At 47.1% G+C, this 23,134-nt stretch overlaps 1 protein-coding gene across 1 annotated transcript in view; it reads left to right on the top strand.

The window, feature by feature from the left end:
* The window catches only part of SVOP (SV2 related protein), a 76,343-nt gene that overhangs the window by 29,423 nt on the left and 23,786 nt on the right, over nucleotides 1-23,134 (top strand). The window contains exons 5-7 of the mRNA XM_029922527.1: nucleotides 498-569; nucleotides 10,835-10,959; nucleotides 22,928-22,991. Coding sequence (XP_029778387.1) covers nucleotides 498-569; nucleotides 10,835-10,959; nucleotides 22,928-22,991 — 261 coding nt within the window. The remainder of the gene's footprint in view (nucleotides 1-497; nucleotides 570-10,834; nucleotides 10,960-22,927; nucleotides 22,992-23,134) is intronic.

Genomic DNA, 23,134 nt, shown 5'->3' on the forward strand with positions numbered 1-23,134 from the left:
GTGCTGACAGCAGAGATCCTGACATGCGACTCAAACTCACAAACCGTGAGGTCATGACCTGAGCTGAAGTCAGATGCTTAAGGGACTGAGCCACCCAGGTGCCCCTACGTTTGATATTTTTCAGCAACAGGATGAGACATTTCTTGGATTCGGGGAGAAATTGGTAAGCTGCCATAGCTCTATAGCTATAGTGCCTGATTCCAGCCCAGGCTGTACCGTCTACACCTGGGTGATCCTGGCCACGGGACCCACCCTCTCTGAGCCTTCGTTTCCTCATCTGTAAAATGGGGACAATGGTGTCATCCACCGCACAGGATTGTCCTAAGGCTTAAACGGTGACATGAAGCACATAGCATTCTGTTTGCGCCTTAACAAGCTCTCAGCCAGTGTTGGCTCATTAGTCTCCCTGGAAGGCGACGTCACAGGTCCAATCACCGCTCCCTTTCTCTGTGGTGCTCCAGGCCACTGTCTAACAGAAGCCGTCTTTCTGTCCTCAGGTAGTCTTCGTTGGCATGATGTCCAGTTCCACCCTCTGGGGAAACATCTCAGACCAGTACGGCCGGAAAACGGTAAGGCAGCCCCTCCTAAGTGCATGTCCTCTGGGTTAATCTCCATGGTGACGCTGACAAGTAGCAAAATGGGGCTCTGCTTAGCATTTGGGAGGCCCGATTAGGTACGCTGAAATGCAATGAGAAGACATCGCTCTGAGGCCGTGGGCTCTCAAAATCACACATTCCTAGTGGGGCCCAAGCCCCACATTTCACATACATTTCAGAATGCAGAAGAAGCTATTGGTGCCCACTGCGATCTGCTTGGCATCCCCCTTCCCTTACACAGGGCTGGGGGCAGGTAAGGGCCGGTAGATAAAGACGTCAACTTTCTTGCCCTCTAGGGAATCATCTGTCAGTCCCAGGAGGACTGAGCTCCAGGGCCCACTATGGGAACCTGCTTGCAAAGGTACCCGGAATTGTCTGCCTCCCCCCGCCCACCTGGGATCACCACCCAAATAAATTGTTTGTACTAGAATTCTTGTGTCAGGGTCTGCTGTTGAGGAAGCCCAGCCTAAGATATGACCTGAAATGGATTTGCAAGGAAGAAGGGAACTTACAGGTCTGATATCGTGATGAACTCTTACTGTTTTGTTTACTTCATGGCCCTCTTTGTATTATATGCTGCTCTTGTTTTTTGAGGCTTCACTTGGGTTCTTTGATACCCTCAGTGTGTGTATGTGAACTTCGGCCTGATGGGAAAAAAGAGCTCTCTAGATCCAGGCAAGCTTTACCGGGTTAAGTGCCCTGCTCAGGAAAAGCAGCCATTCTAATAGTGTATCCTGAGTGATCACAGCCCCCCCCCCCGGGCCCCGACGGCTTTATCATTCTCTTTCCTGGACTCTCCTCTTCAGCCTGCAGTTTCCCCAGAGGCCGGGTGGTGTGGTGGTTACACGCTTGGGCTCTGGAATCGGGTGGACCTCGGTTCAGTCCCACCCCTGCCACTCCTGGCTGTGCGACCTCAGGCAAGCAAATTGACCTCTCTGAGCATCGATTTCCTCAAACATGCCAAGAATAAAATAACAGCGTCTGCATCGGAGGGTTAATTGAGATCCGAGGTATGCATGGCTTTTGTATAATGTTAGCAATTCTAACAAATTCCCAGGTGATGCTCTTGCTGCTGCCAATCTGGGGCCCATACTTTGAGAACTATTAGCTTAGACTAGCATGGATGTCTAAACCCACTCAGAATTCTATTAGGAAAAAAGAAGGGAGATAAGGATGCGGAGTAGGTAACAGGCAGGGTCCACTGTAACCACCATGCCATGAACTGAAAATAAACCAGTGACCTGTATACCAACCATGATACGTGCTTGGTACTATTATTGCTCTGATTTTACAGAAGGGGAAACTGAGGCACAGAGCATGGGCCACTTGCCCAAGGCCACTTAGTTGGTGTGTCACAGGGACAGGTCTTACTCTTTCTGAGTCTAGACTCTCCCCTTAACTGTGAAGCCAGTGGCTTGAATCTGTGGGTGTTCGATCAATATATGTTGACTCAGTGAATGAGTGAGGGAGTGAATGAATGAGTGGTTGGACCGTGCAGTCCAGCTGCAGCCCCTCCCACTGTGGCTGGGCAGGACAAGTGGGGGCCAGCAGGCCCCTGGGACACATTGACTAAGAAAAACACCAAGAAGCGGCCGGCCGGGGAAGGACCAGAGGCAGCCTGGCTGGTAAACCCACCACAGCCACTGCAGCGCTGGGGCCCCTGACTGGCTTTAGAGACTGGGAGGGTCAGTTGGGAAGCCCTCTCCTGGGCTCCCGAAGAGAATAGAAGCTGGATTACGCTGGCTTCCAGGCAGTAGCTCTCTAAACTCTGCCCCTACACACCCTCCCACCCACTTCCTTTTCTGCGGTGTGTAAGTCATTGCTTTAACGTTTTTCTAGTTGGAAGACAGAGGCCGGAGCTGGGGTGGGGGTGGGGTGAGGGTGGAGAAAGGGAAAGATGGAGGGAAAGACAGAAGGGAGGGAGGGGAGCGAGGGAGGGAGGAAGAAAGGAAGGAAAGAGGGAAGGAAGGAAGGAGCACCCCTTAAAATAAAGCAGAGCCATTTCTTGGGCAGAGCTGCAGCAGTTAAAGGAACCGTAAACGTGTGGCTGAGGCTGGCCCTAACATTAGCCCTTGCACTTTAAAAATAATTGAAGAAAAAAGCTCTTCTAAAGTCTTCATGTGACTTCTTCCTGTGCAGCCTGGGCCTGGGGTGGATGACCTGTCCCTCTGTCTCTGGCTAGAAAACAGCTTTTATTTACTTGCCCTTGAGGCCAGCAGCCATATGCATGAAAAACGCAGGAACCCATAACAAGGAACTTTCCTCTGCCCCAAATTTTATTATCCAGTTGCTGAGTCATGGAGCCATAAGGAGTACAAGGGGAAAGGAGGGAAAATACCTGAATCTGGCATCTGGGTCTCCCCCACCCCAAGTGACTCAAGCAAGTTACCCCCCCCTTCCTGGGGCCTCAGGTTCCTTATCTGTGTCAGAGGAGTTTGGATTCAATAATAACTGATAGTGATAGCTACCATTTATGGAATTCCCAAAACCGAAGGGCAAATGGGTTTGTCGCTCCTTGTGTCTGTTCTACTCACTCAGTGGGAGATGCCAGACACATGGATTTGAGGAGTCAGAAGGCTCTGTGGGATAGTGCTGTGATCGATTAGTGATGTCTGCCAGGGGCACAGGACAGGAGGATGATAAATGAGTGTAGTATACCCCACAAGGAAGGTGGCCATGCCTGTTTTGCTCACTGGGGTGGCACTGGCATTTGGCACAGCCTTATAGCAGACACTCCATGTAAATACTTTATGAGGAGCTGAACTGAATGGATGAAAATAGATGAAAATCAAATCTCTTTGTTGCCACTTTCTGCTTCTCTCTCATCCTCTCCAGACCAGCAAGTGACTTTACCGATGAGTGTTCTTTCTTTATGGAAAGTCCACAAAAGTCGTTAGCTTGTGATCCCTGGGAAGAGGGCATTCATTCTGTCCCTGATGTCAGTCATGCCCACGGTCTTCCCAGGAAGTAGCCCTATAGGACATAGATGTCTTCATTTTCTGATGGGTCTTGGAGGAGAGAACTGTGGCTTAGATTTTAAAGAGATTTGTAGGGGCACCTGGCTGGTTCAGGTGGTTAAGCATTGGACTTCAGCTCAGGTCACGATCTCACAGTTTGTGAGTTCAAGCCTTGCATCAGACTCTGTGCAGAGAGCTCCAAGCCTGGAGCCTGCTTCAGATTCTGTGTCTCCCTCTCTCTCTCTGCCCCTCCCCCGCTCATGCTCTGTCTCTCTCTCTTTCTCTCTCTCTAAAATATAAACATCAAAAAAAATTTTTTTAGCATTTTTTTTTAGTTTAAAGGATTCATAGATGGGTTTTCTGTAACACCATTTACTGAATCTTGTGAGTCCTAAACACATTTTGGCAACTTCTAGAACAGTAGTTCTCAATGAGGGAGGAGGTGAGCAGATCCTTGTCTCCCCTTCCTCCCAGGTCCCCTGAGGGTCCCCCTCAGCCATGTTTGGAGCAATGTCTGTGGCTGTCACAGGTCAGGGGAGGGTGTACCAGCATCTAGTGAGCAGAGGTTGAGATCCTGCTCGACATCCCAAAGTGCCCAGGGTGGTCCACACCACGACGATTACCAAGTCCGACCTGGGAGGGGGGCCAGGGCGGGGAGACCAGGCGCTTGGAGCGAACGCACAGCTCAGCATTATGAAGAGCTCATTCTTCACCAGCATATTGCGTAGCCCGGGACTGCTCTGCCCTTCCTTCCTACTTACCTCTGGCGCTCACTTGGACAAAAGAAATGCTAAGGTGACATCCCTGTGAGAGCGTGGGCTCTGAGGTCTGACTGCTAAGGTTCAAATCCCAGCTCCTCCGCAGACCGGCTGCATGACCCTGAGCAAGGGACTCAACCTCCCTGCCCCTCAGTCTCCTCATCTCTTAATAGGATAAAAATAACCTCTCTTCCACAGGGGTGTTCTAGGAGTGAATGGGCCCTGGCACCGAAGGCTCTTGGCACAGAGGAAGCAATTCATAAATGTCCATTAGTGTTCCTGTCATTTGCCAAGCTCGTGGTGCCAATAAATGGAGACGCAGTGTTAAAATGCAGGTGTGTCTACTCCAGAGTCCACATCCTTGGCTGCTGGGAGACAGAACTGAATCATTCCCCAGGATTCAGTCGACCAGTTGGACATTCACGTGTTCCAAAGAGATGAAGCATGGGAGGGTCGCCTGTAGAGTGGTCCGCACAAAGCTGGCGTGAGCGGAGAGGAGAGGAAGCGCCCCCAGACTGCAGGGCCCCCTCCTCCCTGCATGGAATTCTGGCCCAACCACAGGGAGGATGGATCCACTTCTAATTATAAAGCCTCTATAGAACTCCTCCAGAAACCGAGGGTGAGCCGGGCAGCTGGCGAGCTTTAGCAAGTGCCAGCAATCTCCTCCTAGCTCCTTGATCTGCCTCCTCCCAGCTGGGAGGCTTCTGGAGGGCGTCTGCTCCATGACTTTGCAGGGGGGTCACATAAGGGGCTAGAACTCAGTGAGCCGCTTTGATTCCTACAGAAGTGTCTACACCCTGCGGGCTTGGGGCCGGCCACAGAAAGGAAGGGCAGCTGCGGGGGTGTGGCCACGCGGGGACAAAGATAAACACACACAGGTTCATATTCAGATGCTCCTTCCCCTCTGTTGAGCGAGGGACGCTAAGGCAGATTTTTTTCACTTCTCTGAGCCTCAGTTTCCCCATTTTTCCCTTCTGTAAAATAGGGTTGACAAGAGCAGGAGTTCAGAGGATTGCTGGGCAAGTTATATAAGTAATGAATGTAACGCTCTCAGAGCAGTTTACTGGCACATGGTTAGCCTGTGGTCAGTGGTAACCATGATGGTTGTGACTCAAAGACAAGGCATTTCAGGGGCACCTGGGTGGCTCAGTCAGTTAAGCGTCTGACTTCGACTCAGGTCATGATCTCACAGTTCATGGGTTCGAGGCCCGTGTCAGGCTCTGTGCTGACAGCTAGCTCAGAGCCTGGAGCCTGTCTTCAGATCCTGTGACTCCTTCTCTCTCTGACCCTCCCCTGCTCACGCTGTCTCTCTGTCTGTCTCAAAAATAAATAAAAACATAAGAAAGAAAGAAAGAAAGAAAGAAAGAAAGAAAGAAAGAAAGAAAGAAAGAAAGAAAGAAAGAAAGAAAGAAAGAAAGAAAGAAAGAAAGAAAGAAAGAAAGAAAGAAAGAAAAAGAAAGGAAGGAAGGAAGGAAGAGAGAAAGAAAGAAAGAAAAGACATTTTAGAATATGATCGGTCACTCTCTGATTCAAAGTCTATAGGTCCAGCCTGGGTGGCTCAGTCAGCTGAGCATCCAACTCTTGATTTTAGCTCAGGTCATGATCCCAGGGTTGTGGGATCGAGCCCCGCACCAGGGAAGGCACTACACTGAGTGTGGAGTCTGCTTAGGATCCTCTCTCTCTCTCTCTCTCTCTCTCTCTCTCTCTCTCTCTCTCCCCCCTCCCCTACTTGGGCTCACACTTTCTCTCTCTCTCTAAAATAAAATGAAAAAAAAAAAACTTCAAAGGCTACAGGTCCATGTCATCTATGTTATCTCTAGGTAAGGAGGAAAGGGGTGGCTGGTGGGCCACAGGCCTCGCCTCTCAATATTGTGAAGACCCCTGGCCCCTTTGCCCTGTGACTGTTTTCCCTGTACTTGTACATGACTGGAGAACACCAGGCGGGCTGTAGACAGTCTTCCGTGACTGAGCAATGCTCATGGCTACGACATCCGCAAGCTCCCCTTAGCGGTTACAGACCCAGAACCCAAAGAGCAGCAGGACCCTCAGCCTCCTGCTGCAGAAGCTTGCAACCTTTGCAGGCTACGGGTTGTGAGCCAGTGAGCCATGAACCAAATACGGCCTGCCCAAGGGCCTTATTTAACCCATATGATACTGTACAGGATTTAGAATTCATTATCTCTGTTTCAAAAATAATGTATTTTGCATAAAAATAAGGAGTTGTGTGCTGTCAGTGTTTTGTTTTTTGTTTTAATTGGGCAATCTGGCAGCCCGGGGTCCCCGTTCCGTGATGGCAGCTTGTGGCTAGAGCTGAGTAGAGGCTGACAAGGTGGGTCAAGCTCTCTTGCATTCCTTCGGACCCACCTGTCCTTGCTGTGGGACAGTGTCACGTATGTTCTCAGTCAGAGGCAACGGGAACCATCGAAGGCTCAGGAGGAGGGGAGTGGCTCCTTGAAAATATGACCCAGCCTTTGGGGTTGGAAATCCTGACTCCAGTTCTGGCTCTGCTGATCCTGGACAAATCACTGGACTACTTTGACCCTCCCTGTGCTGGTTTGTAAAGTGGGAGTGGAAATAACAGCCACTTTCCCCTGGCTGCTGTGAGGACCCAGTGTTACGATGTGACAATGAATTACAAAATGCAAATTAAAGTTCTGTGAAGTCAGAGACTCTGGCTGCCACATTCCCTGTAGCCCAGGACAAAGTCCAGTGTTTAGCAGCCGGCACTCAATATATGCATGGCAAAGGGATGAATGAATGAATGAATGAATGAATGAATGAATAAATAATAGTGTCTTGACTGCCAGGCATATGACATGTGCTCCTTATATGCATATTGAACAAACAAATAATGAATGATGCAGAATAATGAATGATGCATAACAGTACCTTTAGTTCTGAGCACACAGCAGGTGCTCATCACATGTATACTGAGTGGATGAATAGTATATAGCTTTATCTCTAGGGTCTGGCATACAGCAGACACTCAATATATGCTTATTGTTGAATGAATAATTGAATAAACAAATTAATGAATGTATAATGTCTATGCTTCTATCTGTAGAGCTTGGCATACAGAGGAGGCTCAGTAAATGCATATGGAAGGAAGAAAAGGAGAGAGGGAGAGAGAAGAGGGGAAGGAAGGTGCCACCAAGCTGAAAGGCAGGACAGGTGTTAGGCAGAATGACAAGTGAGGTTAATGAAAGCCCAAAGGCGCGGGAGACATTTCTGTAGAGTCGGAAGCAGGGCTGGGATGGGGCTTGCTGGCAGTGCCTGTGGCTTTGCAGTAGCCCTGACGGTGTTCACAAAGGGCTGCTGGAGCGCCCATTTCCTGGCCAGCGGGAAAGCCCTGGCGTCAGCGGGCAAGTGCAGAGCCGGCTGCAGTCTGCTGTGACCCCACAGGACAGGTCAGCACACAGGTCTGTGCTGTCTAGTGTTGGGTCACTTGGTGACCCCCACGGGATAATGCAGCTCCTAGGTGGTCCCTAGAGGGAGGCTTAGCTTTCAGGGGCCAATCTGGGTGCCCTTTTCTCTTACCCTCACCTCTTCTCCTGCTCTGTTTTCCTTCTTTCCTTTCACTTTCTCTGCTGCTAATGACATCCTATTTCTGATTTAAGACTCCTTGGGTTCCAAGGAAGCAAACCCCTCTTAAATTAGCTTAAGCCAAAAGAAAGGGCATAAGCCTATGTGTGGCAGGTACTGATTTCATAGTCGTGGGTTTTAGCAGAAACGTTGCTTTATTATTGTTCCAATAGATCCAGAGCTTTTGAGGCTTTCCTAATTCCTAGCCCACCTGTTTTGGTACACACTTAATATCTTTCTTTATAGCAACTTTGTTTAAAAAAACAAACTCAAATGCATGTTTTTGGAAAAGGAAACTTTAGAGGGAGTCTTAAATAGGAAATCAGTAGCAATTGGGTAAATAGGAAATATCAGCAAACATAAATACAATGAAGGGGCACCTGGGTGGCTCAGGTGGCTAAGCCTCCAACTTTGGCTCAGGTCATGATCTCACAGTTCATGAGTTCCAGTCCCGCATCGGGCTCTGTGCTGACAGCTAGCTCAGAGCCTGGAGCCAGCTTCAGATTCTGCGTCTCCCTCTCTCTCTGCCCCTCCCCTGCTCATGCTCTGTCTCTCTTTCTCAAAAATAAATCCACATTTAATAAACTAAAAATAAATAAATACAATGAAAACCACAACTTTGCTAAATTCTAGTCAGTTCCGGTAGCCCCCACTGCCCAGTCTGTTAAAAAGAGATTAGCAGGTGTTTAAAAAGGCGTTAAAGACAGATTAGCACCACGTGGATACTTTCTCTTGGACATAATCAGAAGAATAATGATGGAAATGAAAAGAAATCACTTTCTCGCAAGGTAATGCAAGTTATTTAAAATATTCCCCCTACCACTTAAGATCATTTCCCGAGAGCCTGGAAATCGTCTGGCAGACCTCCAAATTTCTTCTCTGTTCCCTCTTAATCCTTTTTCATTTTTTAAAGTTTATTTATTTAAGTAATCTCTACACCTAGCAGCACGCTGGGCTCGAACTGACCACCCTGAGATCAAGAGTCACATGCCCTTCCTACCGAGCCAGCCAGGCACCCCTGTCCATTTTAATTTTAAAGCTAAAATCACTATGCTCACGCTTTCCCCCGAGGCGACAGGAACGTGAACTCAAAGCTGGATCTGGGAGAAGTACCACAGAAAGAGAGCTGCCTGGACTCCATATTACAGGTCTAAAATCCACATAAAATTTGCGTTCCTCTCCATAATGCCTCTGGTATTGGTGTGATATGAAAATCCCATTTTAGGGGCATTTGTGTGGCTCAGTTGGTTAAGCGCCTGACTTGGGCTCAGGTTATGATCTCGTGTTCTTGAGTTTGAGCCCCAGTGGGGCCCTGCACTGACCGTGCGGAACCTGCTTGGGATTCTCTCTCCCTCTCTATGCCCCTCCCCCACTTGCTCACATGCTCTACATTGTCTCTGTCTCAAAAATAAACAAATATTAAAGAAAATAAAAATCCCATTTTAAATTGACTTCACCCATAATTTTTTCTCAGTCTCTAAGAGTAATTAACATTCCCAGCATACGCGCTGTTTTGGCTCACAGCGTTGTGTCTCTTGGTGGTTCTCAACCCCATCAAATACAATGTCCCCTTTATTCAGAAAGTGTTCTAGGGGCACCTGGGTGGCTCAGTCGGTTGAGCGTCTGAGGTTGTTCATGAGTCCAGCCTCACATTTGAATCGCTGCTGTCAGTGCAGATCCCACTTCAGATCCTCTGTCCCCCTCTCTCTACCCCTCCCCCCTCTCAAAAATAAATAAACATTTGGGGTACCTGGGTGGCTCAGTTGGTTAAGCGTCCAGCTTCGGCTCAGGTCATGATCTCATAGTTTGTGGGTTTGAGCCCCGCGTCGGGCTCTGTGCTGACAGCTAGCTCAGGGCCTGGAGCCTGCTTCAGATTCTGTGTCTCCCTCTTTCTCTGACCCTCCCCTGCTCGCACTGTCTCTCTCTGTCTCTCAAAAACAAATAAAAAGTAATAAAAAATAAGTAAACATTTAAAGAATTTTAATAAAAAAAGAAAATGCTATAAAAACTTTTAATAATGCCCTTTAGTTGTCCAGAAATCATTTCAAAAATAAAGTAACCACTCACATAATCTTTAGAGGAAATTGGGTATAAAAATATGAAAAATAAAAGAAATCAGATATAATTCCCAACCACGATAGGATAGAGAATTTGCTTAAAGAGAGCAATTAATTAAATAAGATTTATTTTCAAAATGCAAATGTGTACAATTGCCTAGGGAATAAAAAAAAGTGGTTAATATTTGTCCTCGGTCATAAGTAAGCTTGTATTTAATTGAATTTTGTTGATGCTTTTCTCTTTATATTTGACATTTGAAATAGGTTTAGATCAGTCTATTCATAGATACACACAGAAACCCAGGGAATGCAGACAGATACCGAAGTGTTCTCTCAGTGACTCAAATACCATATGCAGTGTTGCCACGGACAACACAGCTTTCTGAAATGATGAACAAGTTTGGAAAGTTCCAGATAAAGCCATGCACCAACTTCCTTTGATTTACCTAGAAGTTGCACTCCTGCAAAATTAAGTATATATTCAAACTATATCCTCCCCCAAATCTTATTTGTATATAAAATAGAGTGAAGGTCAAGGTGCAGATAATCGTAGTTTCCAGCGGCATGACAGTCAGGTAGAAAGTTCAGTTTGAGATGAGGCAGGACGCAGGACCTGAGTCACTGAGTCAGGCGCTGTGGGACATCTGACATCTCAGGTCCGTGTATATTCAATGCCGATCATTGAGACAAGCAAGAATGCCCCACAGTTTCCCCACACATCCCCGCCAGGGGTTGGCACCATCACACAGAGAACCCCTTGGGTCCCCTTGGTTGTGTGGGTTACCCTGTAGGATGATGCTATTGATGGCTTCCAGTGCGCTCAGGGGCCACGTGACCTGGAGGTGCTGAGAAGCCCTGTGACTCGGTGTCTTCCTTCTCCACAGGGGCTGAAGATCAGCGTGCTCTGGACCCTGTACTATGGCATCCTCAGTGCTTTTGCGCCCGTGTACAGCTGGATCCTGGTGCTCCGAGGCCTGGTGGGCTTCGGGATCGGAGGGGTCCCCCAGTCGTAAGTAGACACCCAGCTCTGGCCTTCCAGACAGGCAGCCAGTCAACTACGTTGCCCTAGATGCTGGGGGTACAGCAGTGAGCAAGGCAGACATGGTCCCCGTTGCAAGTGGGGGTCTCGGGGAACAGAATGTGAGATGGAGAGTAGTGAGCGCGTGGTTATTGAGATCAGCATCTGCAGGGGAGTGAGAAAACCAGGAATGAGCAGAGGGACGAGTTGAGTACAGCTGATCCTGTAGGAGTTCCAGAGCTGGGGTGGCTCCTTGGAGTTGTTCCAAATTGACCCCTGCACCCTCATATCAGCCGCATTGGACTGCCCTCAAGGAGGGGGCATGACCTTGGGCAAGGCAGCTACTTTGGGCCAGGGCAATTCCTGCAAGAACTCAGTTCTGAGGTCCTAGCAAGTAAGCCTTCTGGTCACTGCAGAGGGAGCATGTGCATCAGTCCTGACGGGGGGTCCAGGCGGTCTCATTGCAGCACCCTTGACAGTCCACCCCTTGCACCTGTTAGACCCACTTGCTGCATATAATCTCACCCCATCTGGGAACAGCTTCTCCAGGATTCTGGTTGGTCTTTTCTCTGAAAAGACCATGTCCCACGGCTAGTGGAACAACCTGTAGTCATCTGCTATTGCTGCTGGCCTCATAGCTACAACTGATGCCTCGTGTCTCCCTCTCCCACTACTCATTCCAGGTTCCCCTTGCCTTGGCCGGCACATCCACTGATCAAGATGGTCTACCCCTGGTGGGGTGATCCAGACTCTATACCTGAGTCACCATGCCCTACCCAGGCCATAGCTGCTGCTTGTCCATTTAATACCAAAATCGGGCAGGGGATTACCAAGAGATGTCTGGTGTTACCACCTGGGCTCCCCATTAGATAACAATAACCATACCACCTCCTAATGCCCAATTCCTCAGACAGAATGCTGACTCTCTTTCCTGACACAAGGAATCCAAAGTCACTAGGTGGCAGGCATTGCTTAAAGTCTATTGGGATTCTTGCGGTATCCGCAGGCAGGACCTATAAACCCACAGGTAGGGGATGTACAAATTCCTCCTTCAACCCTTTGATTTCAGAATGATGTATTCTTTCTATACAGCATCACATTATGGGCATTGATTTAAGGTTGTATTGTGTCCCAGAAGACAGTAACCCATTCTCGCTGGGCTTCATCTCCAAGCTGATGCCTCTGTGGCACCTTCAAGAGGCTGTTCCATCCCTCTCTCAAGCCATCAGTTTCAAGGTGGCATAAGATATAATAGGACCAGTGGATTCCATGGTCATGGACCTGCTGTTGCATCTCCTTTGATGTGTATGGGCTTCTTAGGTCTCAAGCACTATTATGTGGGATTCTGTGTAAAAGCCCTCAGATAACGGTGCTTGCTGGCAGGAAAGGCAAACCAATACCCGGAATAGGTGCCAATTCCAGTCACGATGAGTCACTGTCCTTCCAAAATGGAAGATGTCCACCATAAATAACTTGCTGCCATGTGACATGGGATGGTTCCACCCTGCAGGCTCTGTGTTGGTCTCTGCTGCTGGTGGGTTGGTTCTACGGCCACAAAAACAGCAAGATTGGCTTTGGTGTGTGAGGATCTGGCCATAGCCTCTTGTGGGTTAACAGTTCGCTGGTTGATTTCTTGAGCCTGTTGAGCATCACGATTGGGGAAGACTAGGAGAGGGGCTCGTGAAGGGTAATGCCAACACTGAAGTAGAATGGCTAGGTCATGGTTCCCAGATTTGCATCCTGACTGCCACAGAATAGCTGTGTGCCCTTAGGCAAGTCACTAAACCTTTCTATGCCTCAGTTTCTGCATCTCTAAAATGAGGACGAATGATAGCATACCTACCTCATGGGGGTCACTTAGAATATTAAATGGCAACACGTGTGAAGTACCTGGGACAGCGCCCAGCAGAGCACTTAGTGAAGGTTAGCACGTGTCTGGTCTGCCAAAGACTTTGATAAGCTGGGGTGTCAGTGTGATGGGTGTTGGACTCAAGGGAATTATGGAAAGAATAAATGGGGACAGGAGATGTGACCACATGGATTTAACATGGGAACTAATACCCAGATTCTTTCTGCCACTTAGTGGCTGGAAGCGCAGTGAATGGCTCTCAGTTTTCAGCCCTTCCCTCCCTATTCATGATCGATCCCCCCAGGGCTCTGCAAAGTAGGCGTCTGACATATACTCCCGGACCTAGGATGGGTTTAAAAACCACTAAAGCTCGAGGCAAAGACCATTAAGCCAAGCCCATAAATCTGGGCTGGCAGGGCTTGTGGCCAGTGTCCTCCATGTCTGGACCAACTCCAGGAGTTCATGCAGATGCCGCCACTGCCCCATTCACGAGCCATTCATTGACTAAGGGACGGTTTTCCCCCAGCGGCTGGAAGGAAGGCGCTCATGCAAGTACACATTAAATTCCCTTCCCAGGGGCGCTCAGGTAGGTGATGACAGAGCCAGTCTCCAGCCAGCTTCCCAGATTCTGTTCCCATCAGAGGAGAGGGAAAGGAACTCCGTATTCAGAATGTCCAGTGATTCTTGTTTGAAATGGTGGAATGAGAGGCACCTGTTTTCTCCTCCTCCTCTACATTTTCTGGAAATGTCATAAAAGGCGTAAGAAACAGATCTTTAATAATACTGGAAAGCAAGAAAAGGGTGCCACCAGCTGACCAGACATGTTGAAGAACCTCTGGAAGACTGTAGGCAGACAGCATTCCAATGGCAGAGTAACTAGAAGAGAGAAAAATCCCCTCCTAAAAATGCAAAGGGTAGAGATAGGACAGGACCCCAGGGGATAAAATTAAGAAGCAGCTGGGAGGGCCTTTACCCCTCATGTCGTGAGGGTCCTCAGATTGCCTGGCTGCTCCCAGCCCCCACCCCTCCCATTTACGGTTCATTTGCTCAATGTGACCACAGCCCTTCTGTTTGTTTCTTGAACTATTACTACTTCCCAAGCACTGGACCATGTGCTTTCTCCACAGAGCCTCAAGACATAGATATTAGTATCCCCATTTTGCAGATAAGAAATGTAGGGCTTTAAAAAAAATAAGTAACATTGGGCACCTGGGTGGCTCAGTCAGTTAAGCATCCAACTCTTGATTTAGGCTCAGGTCATGATCTCTCACGGTTTGTGAGCCCCACCTTGGGCTCTGTGCAAACAGTGCAGAGCCTGCTTGGGATTCTCTGTCTCCCTGTCTCTCTGCCCCTCCCCTGCTCGCTGGCTCTCTGTCTCAAAATAAATAAGTAAAACTTTAAAAAATAATTAACGCGCCCAAGGTCACATAGCTAACAAATGGCAGAGCTTAGATTTAAACATCCCTTGACACTGCAAATATATTCTCTTAAATACTCCACTCCAACGCTCTTTTGTCTGTGAGAGAGCAAATAAAACACAGAAACAAAATGACAGGAGAAATATTTAGTCACCCAAGAGAGCCATTAGCTTCCCAGCACCTCCGCTCCATCTATTTACATAAAAAACAATGATGCTTTAATTATGCAGTGCTCTTAACTAGTTCTAAAAATGTCTCCCTTAAGTTCATTATTTGGAAACATTTAGTTGAAGACATTTTTTTAGTTGAAGATTATTTGCAATGTTTATTTATTTATCTGGAGAGACAGAGAGAGAGCGCGCGCGCACGAGTGCAAGCAGGGAAGTATCAAGAGAGGGAGAGAGAGAATCCCAAGCAGGTGCCCAACTCAGGGCTCGATCTCACAAACTGTGAAATCGTGACCTGGGCCAAAATCAAGAGTCAGATGCTTCACCAACTGAGCCACCCAGGCACCCCTAGTTGAAGATATTTTTACGTAATTAAATGTAACTCAGCGTTTCCAATCACTTAGGCTTTGCACCACCTGGCAAAACCAAATGGGTAAGATTTTGCTGTATAGTTTTTAAAAATCCAACAAGCCGAAGTCCCACAATGGATTATTAGTGAAAATACAATTGATATTATTTGAAACTAAAAATTGTTTTTCTTTCAGTTTTAGTGACACCCAGCACTATATGTTCAAGGCACACAGCATAATGCCTTGACTTACACATCTTGCAAAATGATCACCTCAGTAAGTTCAGTTAACATCCATCATCTTACCTGCAGACTATATTATTAATAAACAGTCCATCCCTCTGCTTCCTCCTTTCCTTCTTTTTATTTTTATAATTAAAAAATTTTTTAATGTTTATTTTGAGAGAGAGCATGAGTGAGGGAGGAGCAGAAAGAGAGGGAGAGAGAGAATCCCAAGCAGGTGGCTCACTGTCAGCACAGAGCTGGACACGGTACTCAGTCTCACAAACTATGAGATCATGACCTGAGCCAAAATCAAGAGTCAGACACTTAACTGACTGAATCACCCAGCAACCCCTAATTTTTTTAAAGATTAGCCCCCAACCTGGGGCTCGAACCCACAACCCCCAGATCAAGAGTCACGTGCTCTACCAACTGAGCCAGCCAGGCTTCCCCTCCCTCTTTTTCTTCTTTCCTTTATTCCCTCCCCCAGAGTAGAGAAAGAATGATCATGATGATCATAGTATTGTCCACTAAGAGCTTACCAAGGGCTAGGCACTATGCTAAGTGTTCTCTTTGCACCACATCATTAACAACCTTATCATCATCCCCAGTTTACAGATGAGAAAACAGGGCTGGAGATGGAGATCCTACGTGACTTGCTTAAGGCCAAATGGTTACTGAGCGGAGTGTGGAGCTACCTCTTGCCTTGTAACAAACCACCCCAACATTTATGGCTTAACAGCAGTTTACTGACCTCAGGATTTTTGCGGTTGGGCAGTTTGGTTGTTCTGGGCTCAGCAGGGCTCACTCCTGTGTCTCTAGTCCACTGGTGAATCGGAGGGAGGCCGGCCAGGCCAGCATGGCCACGGCAGAGTCGTCGGTGCTCCACAAGCCTGTCAAACTCTGGCTGGCTAGCCCAGGACCTGGTCACGTGGTCCCTAGGCAGGGGTTCCGGTGAGCCAGCAAACGCCATGAAGCGTCTTGAGGCCCCAGCTTGGCACGGGCACAATATCACTTCTGCAGCGTTCTGCCGATCAGGAGCGAGTCTCAACGCCCAGATTCAAGGGATGGGAAATAAACTTTGCATGGAGTGACACAGGGAGGGGACACAGCGGGCCGCCTCGTGCAGACGATCCACCACCAGAGAAACCAGCCTCCAGTCCAGGCCCGTCTAATGCCAAGGCTCTTACATTTAAACAGATGTTGTAGAGGATTCTGAGCTTATAGAGTCAGAAGATCCTGATAAAGCATTAATGTGCCCTGGGTCCCTGATACTGATTTGGAGATGATTCTGGAGATACAGAACTGGAGGTTCAGAGAAGTTTCTATTCCCTTTAATTAAGACTGAAGGGGGGCGCCTGGGTGGCTCAGTCAGTTGAGTGTCTGACTTCAGCTGGGCTCATGATCTCAGGGTTCCTGGGTTCAAGCCCCACCTTGGGCTCTGTGCTGGCAGCTCAGATCCTGGAGCCTCCTTTGAATCCTGTGTCTCCCTCTCTCTCTGCCCGTCTCCTGCTCATGCTATCTCCCTCTCTCTCAAAAAATGGATAAATGTTTTTAAAAATTAACAACAAAAAAAAAAAGACTGGAGGGACACCTAGGTGGCTCAGTCAGTTGAGCATCCAACTCTTGATCTTGGCTCAGGTCATGATCTCATGGTTTGTGGGTTCAAGCCCTGCGTCAGGCTCTGCACTGACAGTTTGGAGCCTGCTTGGCCTTCTCTCTCTCCCCTCTTTCTGCCTCTCCCCTGGTTGCTCTCTCTAAAAATAAAGTTTAAAAAAAACCTTTAATAAGAAAAGACTGGAAAGAGGATCACATTTAGAATGTCAAATAATAACCGTTTCTTTCTATGGAGAAACTTCAAGAGGGAAGAGACTTTAACTCAAGCAAGGAAATTAAAAGTAACTTTACTTTTTTTAAGATTTTTAAAAAATGTTTATTTATTTTGAGAGAGAGGGAGAGATAGAGAGAGTGTGAGTGGGGGTGGGGATGGGGGCAGAGAGAGAAGAGAGAATCCCAAGCAGGTACCATACTTGGCAAGGAGCCCAACACGGGGCTCCATCTCATGACTGTGAGATCATGACCTGAGCAGAAATCAAGAGTCAGACACTTAACCAACTGAGCCACCCAGGCGCCCTGAAAATAACTTTATTTTTATCATTACAAACAACATATGTTTGTTTTTGGAAATTTAGAAAATTCAAATAAGCGTCAAAAAATGATCATTGCCGGTGGCACCTGGGTGGCTCTATCGATTAAGCACCCAACTTCAGCTCAGGTCACGATCTCACAGTCCATGAGTTCGAGCCCCACATCGGGCTCTGTGCTGGCAGCTCGAGCCTGGAGCCTGCTTCAGATTCTGTGTCTCCCTCTCTCGGCCCCTCCCCCACCCACTCTGTCTCTCTCTGTCTTTCAAAAATAAATAAATGTTAAAAAAAAAAAGATCATTGCCGCTAATGGCAAATACAAACAACACATACAGAAGAGACTGGCACCAGGGCAGAACATTTATCATTTCCAGCAGAGGGTGCTGTGTATTTCGGTAGAAATGCCACTTCACTAGGAGAATGGAGGCAGGCCTGCCTTACGTGTGTTAGCCGCTCTTACAGATTAATACTCCAGGTTGCTAGTCCTCCCCCCCCCCACCGAAACCTCTTCAGGACATTCTTCAGATTGATATCTAGATGGAGCTTGCTCACACACCCTCCTTAGCACTGCCGTTGCTCTTTAAGACCAAGCAGAAATGCCAAATGGAGATCACAGGTCACTTCTTTCCAAGCATGTGATCCAAATGGCAAATCTCTAATTGCCAAGTGCTAGAAACTGTGATGGTTTTCAGCGGGGATTTTTTTCACGCCACTATCAACTGCTTCTTGGCTTTGCTACTTTCGTGGCTCGCTCTTTTATTCTTCAGTGTGCTGGTAATAATCACTATACTTTGGATGAAGATCAAACAGCTCATTTTCATTATGAACTGCTATAAATAATGGCCAAATGGGGGTGGGGGAGGCACGACAATGACAGGAAAAGAGGTTTCTTGTGGCAGACATGGCAAAAACAAGAAATTGAAAACAGCCTGAGTGTTAATCAACAGGGTTGCAGCTGTTTAAAAATAACGCAGTAGACCTACGTATACTAACATGGAAAGATTTCCCAATTGTCTTATCGAAAGCAGATCCTGACACAGAGAAGCTAGAGGAAACAGTTTATTCTGGAAGATTCTGTGACCCACGTCTCCAGATTGTCCTCTTTAAGGGAGCGGGAACTATCATTTGTTGAGAGTTGCCCCTGGGAAGTTTATAGATTCCCCGGCAAACTGGCCTCCTAGTCTGCGGCAGGGCTTGGCGGAGCAAGCTTTAATAACCAGAGGAGGCGCTCAGGACAGAGTTCAAGGAACTGGCGATCGGAAACTGGATTGGCAGGCATGGCGGTGGGAAGAGTTGGGTATTTATACAGGATGGACACGGACAGCATGCAGTGTGGGAGGGAAGGAGGAGTGGACGAAGGGGAGAAAGGAGGGAGGGAAGAAGGAAGGAAGGACAGGATGGAAGAAGGAAATGAGGGAGGGGGAGGGACAGGAGGGAGAGAGGAAGGGAGGCAGAGGGAGGAAAGGGAAGAAAAAAGAAAGACATATTGCTTAAATGTATTTATTTACATAGAGAGGGGACTGGAAGTTTGCAAAGCAAACTCCTGGTATTTTTGGCTTTAAAAAAATGTTTACTGATTTTTAGGGGGGGTATGGAAGGGGCATAGAGAGAGACACACACAGAATCTGAAGCAGGCTCTAGGCTCTGAGCTGACAGCTCAGGGTTCGAACTCATGGACCACTGTGAGATCATGACCTGAGCAAAAGTTGGATGCTTAACCAACTGAGCCACCCAGGCACCCCTGAGTTTTTAAAATAATGCAAGCACACCATGTGTAAAAGAGCATAAATTCTCGAAGAAGTCATCCATGGTAACCACTGTGATCTCTGCAACCACTGTAATCTGGACCCCATTCTCAGAACTGAGTTAATGAGATTCCTAATGGATTTTGCTGAGAGAGGTACTTGGGGGTGCATACGCTGGAACAGGTTTTTCGGGACCACTTTGGTAATATGTATCAAAAGCTTTAAAAATATGCATATGCTTTGGCACAAATTCTACTTAACAAGGGCCTAGCCTAAGGAAACCACGTGAAGACAGAGATGTTTTCAGCGTAAAGATGTTCATTAAAGTATTGTTTAAAATTGTGAAACCATCCAGATAGGGAAGTGCTTGATGAGCTAGAAACCATAGACAGATCCGGGTGAGAATTTTGGCTCCCCTACTCACTAACTTACTAGCTCTGTGGTCCTGGTCAACTAAGAATTTATCCCATGTAGATAGATCTAGAGATGAAAATCGGAATAAAAAACACACACACACAGGGACACCTTGGGGGCTCAGTTGGTTAAGCTGCAGACTTTTGATTTCGGCTCAGGTCATGGTCTCACATTTCGTGGGCTGGAGCCCCGCCTCAGGCTTTGCTCTGGCAGTGGAGCCTGCTTGGGATTTTCTCTCTTTCCCTCTTTCTCTCTCTGCCCCGCCCTGCTTCTCTTGCTCTCAAAATAAATAAATAAACTTTAAAAATTGAAAAAATACATACAGAGGATTATAATTATCTACCCCATTGATCTGAGATGTTTACTGAGTGAGATAATTCATGTAAAATATCTAGAAGAATGTTGGCACATAGTAGGTCCTCAATAAAAAGTAGCTATTATTAAGACAAGTATGGTTCATGCATATGATGGAATATATGTGTGTAAGAGGGTTTTAAATGGTATGGTGATGCTATTTATGAATCAAATTAAAGGTAAGGTTCAACATTCTTTATTTTTTATTAAATTTTTAACATTTATTTATTTTTGAGAGACAGAGTGACACAGAGCACAAGCAGGGGAGGGGGAGAGAGACAGGGGGGACACAGAATCCAAAGCAGGCTTCAGCTCTGAGCTGTCAGCACCAAGTTGCGGGGAGGGGACACAGAATCTGAAGCCGTCAGCACAGAGCCTGATGTGGGGGTCAGACTCACAGACCGTGAGCTGAAGTTGGACGCTTAACCAACTGAGCCACCCAGGCGCCCTAGGTTCAAAATTCTTGAGTATGATTTTAGCTACAGAGAGAAATTGAGAAAGAGAGATAAAAACAAAAGATCAGGACAGAAAGAATATGCTAAAATACTTATACTGTGAAATAAACTAGATGACATCGACTTTTTCTTCATACTTTTTTCTAAATAGAGTATCTATCTGAACTACTAAACCCTATAGCCTTTCCTCTGAGGCTCCTAAGAATTCTTCCTTCTTTGGACAGAGGTATCCTTTTATCATTATCCTAAGAAGGACTTTTACTGGAGATAGAACTGTTCCTAAACCTCAATGGTATTGCTAAGGCCAACTTTCAAAATGTTAGAGGTTCTGCAGGGAAAGATGTCATTCAGTGGATTCCACAGAAGCAGAGGCTACTCAGAGACTCTTGTATAAGTGACTTATTTAAGGAATGCTCTCAGGAGCCTGCAAAACACTGAAAGAGTCAATAATGTTGGAAGGAAGACAAAGCACAGCTCTGGTTTCTGGTGACGTCTAGACTCGGGCAGATCACACAGGAACTCAGGAGTGGTCATCGTTCTACAAGGTCTGTCCTACCTCGAGGCAATGGAATACGCCTTTTGTAAGCACAGACCAGTCTGTCCTGGGGAGAAGGGTTGTAACTCCTAGACACTTCTCTGATGAGGCAGCCCCAGTTGCTCAAAAGGAATCCAAGAAGAGGGTTGCAGGTAGGAACCATTAGCAGCAGTGGCAGCTGAGAGTTGGGCACACTGAACCAGGAAAGGGATATCCCAGGAGGTCCAGATAGGTCACCAGCACCATCTACCTCTAAAGGGTTGATGGAAATTAGCCTCTCTCTACCCGGCCTCCCTTATGAAGAGCCAGGAGAGTAACGTGAAGCTATCTAGTAGCTCCAATGCTTGACTTAGGTGAGAGATGTGGGGAAAGAGAAAGCCTCTTCCTAACAAAATGGAAGGCAGCATGGGGAAGTTAGAAGTTTCCTTTTCTTCCCAGGATGGCCAGTGGCTGGAGAAGCGAAAAGCAGGGGAAGGGGCATGAAGGTAGATGGAAGAGGCAAGCAGTGTAGCTGGCACATTGCTTACGTTCGGCAAACAAATAAATTGACTGAGCAAATAAGAAATATATTGAGAATAATGAGACCCAGGTGTCTCAATGCTGGAGAAGGGAACTATAAACATGGAAACCCGGGAAGGTTAGAAAGAACCCTAACCTTCTGGTCGGACTGGAGCTGAAAGTATCAGTATGAACTCATGGTTTTTTAAGATACATTTACATAGAAACATATGGATGTATTGTGTACATGTGGAGAGAGAGAAATGGAGAGACCAAGATAGATGATAGATAGATAGACAGACAGACAGACAGACAGATAGATAGATAGATAGATCTCTTAGCTGCATCCACTGAGAAGGCCTAGAAGCCATGTTAGCCCAGTAGCAAGGAGTACACTGAGCACTGACATCAGTATTTGGTTTCTAAATACTGTCCTCTACCAGAAGGAACCAGAACCTCTTAGACAAATGGCTGACACCATGCCTAGGACAAGGAAAACACACCATGAGCTTGGACACCGTGTTGTGCCAGAAAGTAAAGAAGAGCTCAAGGAATGATGGAGGCATGTAAAAGAGACACAGGGATTGGATTAAAAGGTCTTCCAGTGAGGGGTGCCCGGGTGGCTCAGTCAGTTGAGCATCTGACTTCAGCTCAGGTCATGATCTCAGGGTTCATGGGTTCAAGCCCTCTGTCAGCTCTGTGTTGACAGCTCAGAGCCTGGAGCTTGCTTCAGACTCTGTGTCTCCTTCTCTCTGCCCCTCCCTCGCTTGTGCTCTGTCTCTCTTGCTCTCTTAAAAACAAATAAACATTTCTAAAAAAAATTTTTTTAAGTCTTCCAGTAGCCATATCTGAGACAGTCTGAGCATCGAAAGAATAATGGTAATAGTGGGTTACAACTCACTGAACAAAATAGGAATCCACAGGTCCATACTGATTAAATGAATGGATAGGTAGGTAGGCAGGTAGATGGATAGATGAAGGGGAAAAGGGAAACCCCTCCTTACAGTAGAATATCAATTCTAAATGTAGAAGGAACAATGAAAAGTTAAAAAATACCACCTGTTACCATCATAGTAGATTCAGGCAGAAATTGTCCCTGGATGGGATACTAAAGCTGATGGGTAGAGGTCCTAGGGAGAACAGGCTGTTGGCATAATCTCCGAATTTTTCCCACAAAGTACTCCCAAATGGAAAAAGGATAACTTTAGGTTGGAGAAATCTGTCAGACACCATCTTGATTGAGTGATGACGGTTAGTGTCATTAGTGACGACATGAATTGACACCATATGGCCCTGATGTGAGGCACTGGAAAGAGCTTAGTATCATTTCTGTGGGGTTCTCGCCAAGAAAACATGGCCTGAGTCTGGTCACAGGGAGACATCAGATGGACTTAAGAGGAGGGGCATCCTACAGAATGAAAGGCCTGTGTTCTTTAAGACTTTTCAGGACACGAATAATAGGGAAAACCTGAATAATGGTTCCAGATTGAAGTTGCCCATTGTCTCACTACCCTGTTTTCCCCTGTATTTGCTGGGTTGTGGGCTCACGGCAGCAGTTATTATATTTGAGAATCATGTGGAGGGTTGGCTAAGAACGCAGATACCAGACCCCCCCACTTGAGAGTCTGTTCCCGATGGTTTGGGGTGGGTCCTAGGGATCTATGAACATAGCCATCCTCCCAGGAATTCCGAGGTCAGTGGTCCCCAGACCACCCTCAGAGGAATATTGGCCTAGAAATTCAGAAAGCTGGGGCAATCTTCTTACTCAGTCCTGACCTTAACTCTCTTCCTGTCTCTCTGCTTCCCCAGGGTGACGCTGTATGCCGAGTTCCTTCCCATGAAGGCCAGAGCTAAGTGTATTTTGCTGATTGAGGTAAGGAGGGTGGTGTGGGTTCCCCAAGAGTGCTCAGTCTCTGAGCGGGAGATTCTCAGGCGTCTTGAGCCACTAGATAAGGACATGGGAGTTGAAGAGAACTATAACAGATTCAGGGGAGACTAAAATGGGTCCATTATGTC

The sequence above is a fragment of the Suricata suricatta genome, chromosome 14 (genome assembly GCF_006229205.1).
Source record: "Suricata suricatta isolate VVHF042 chromosome 14, meerkat_22Aug2017_6uvM2_HiC, whole genome shotgun sequence".
Taxonomy (NCBI): domain Eukaryota; kingdom Metazoa; phylum Chordata; class Mammalia; order Carnivora; family Herpestidae; genus Suricata; species Suricata suricatta.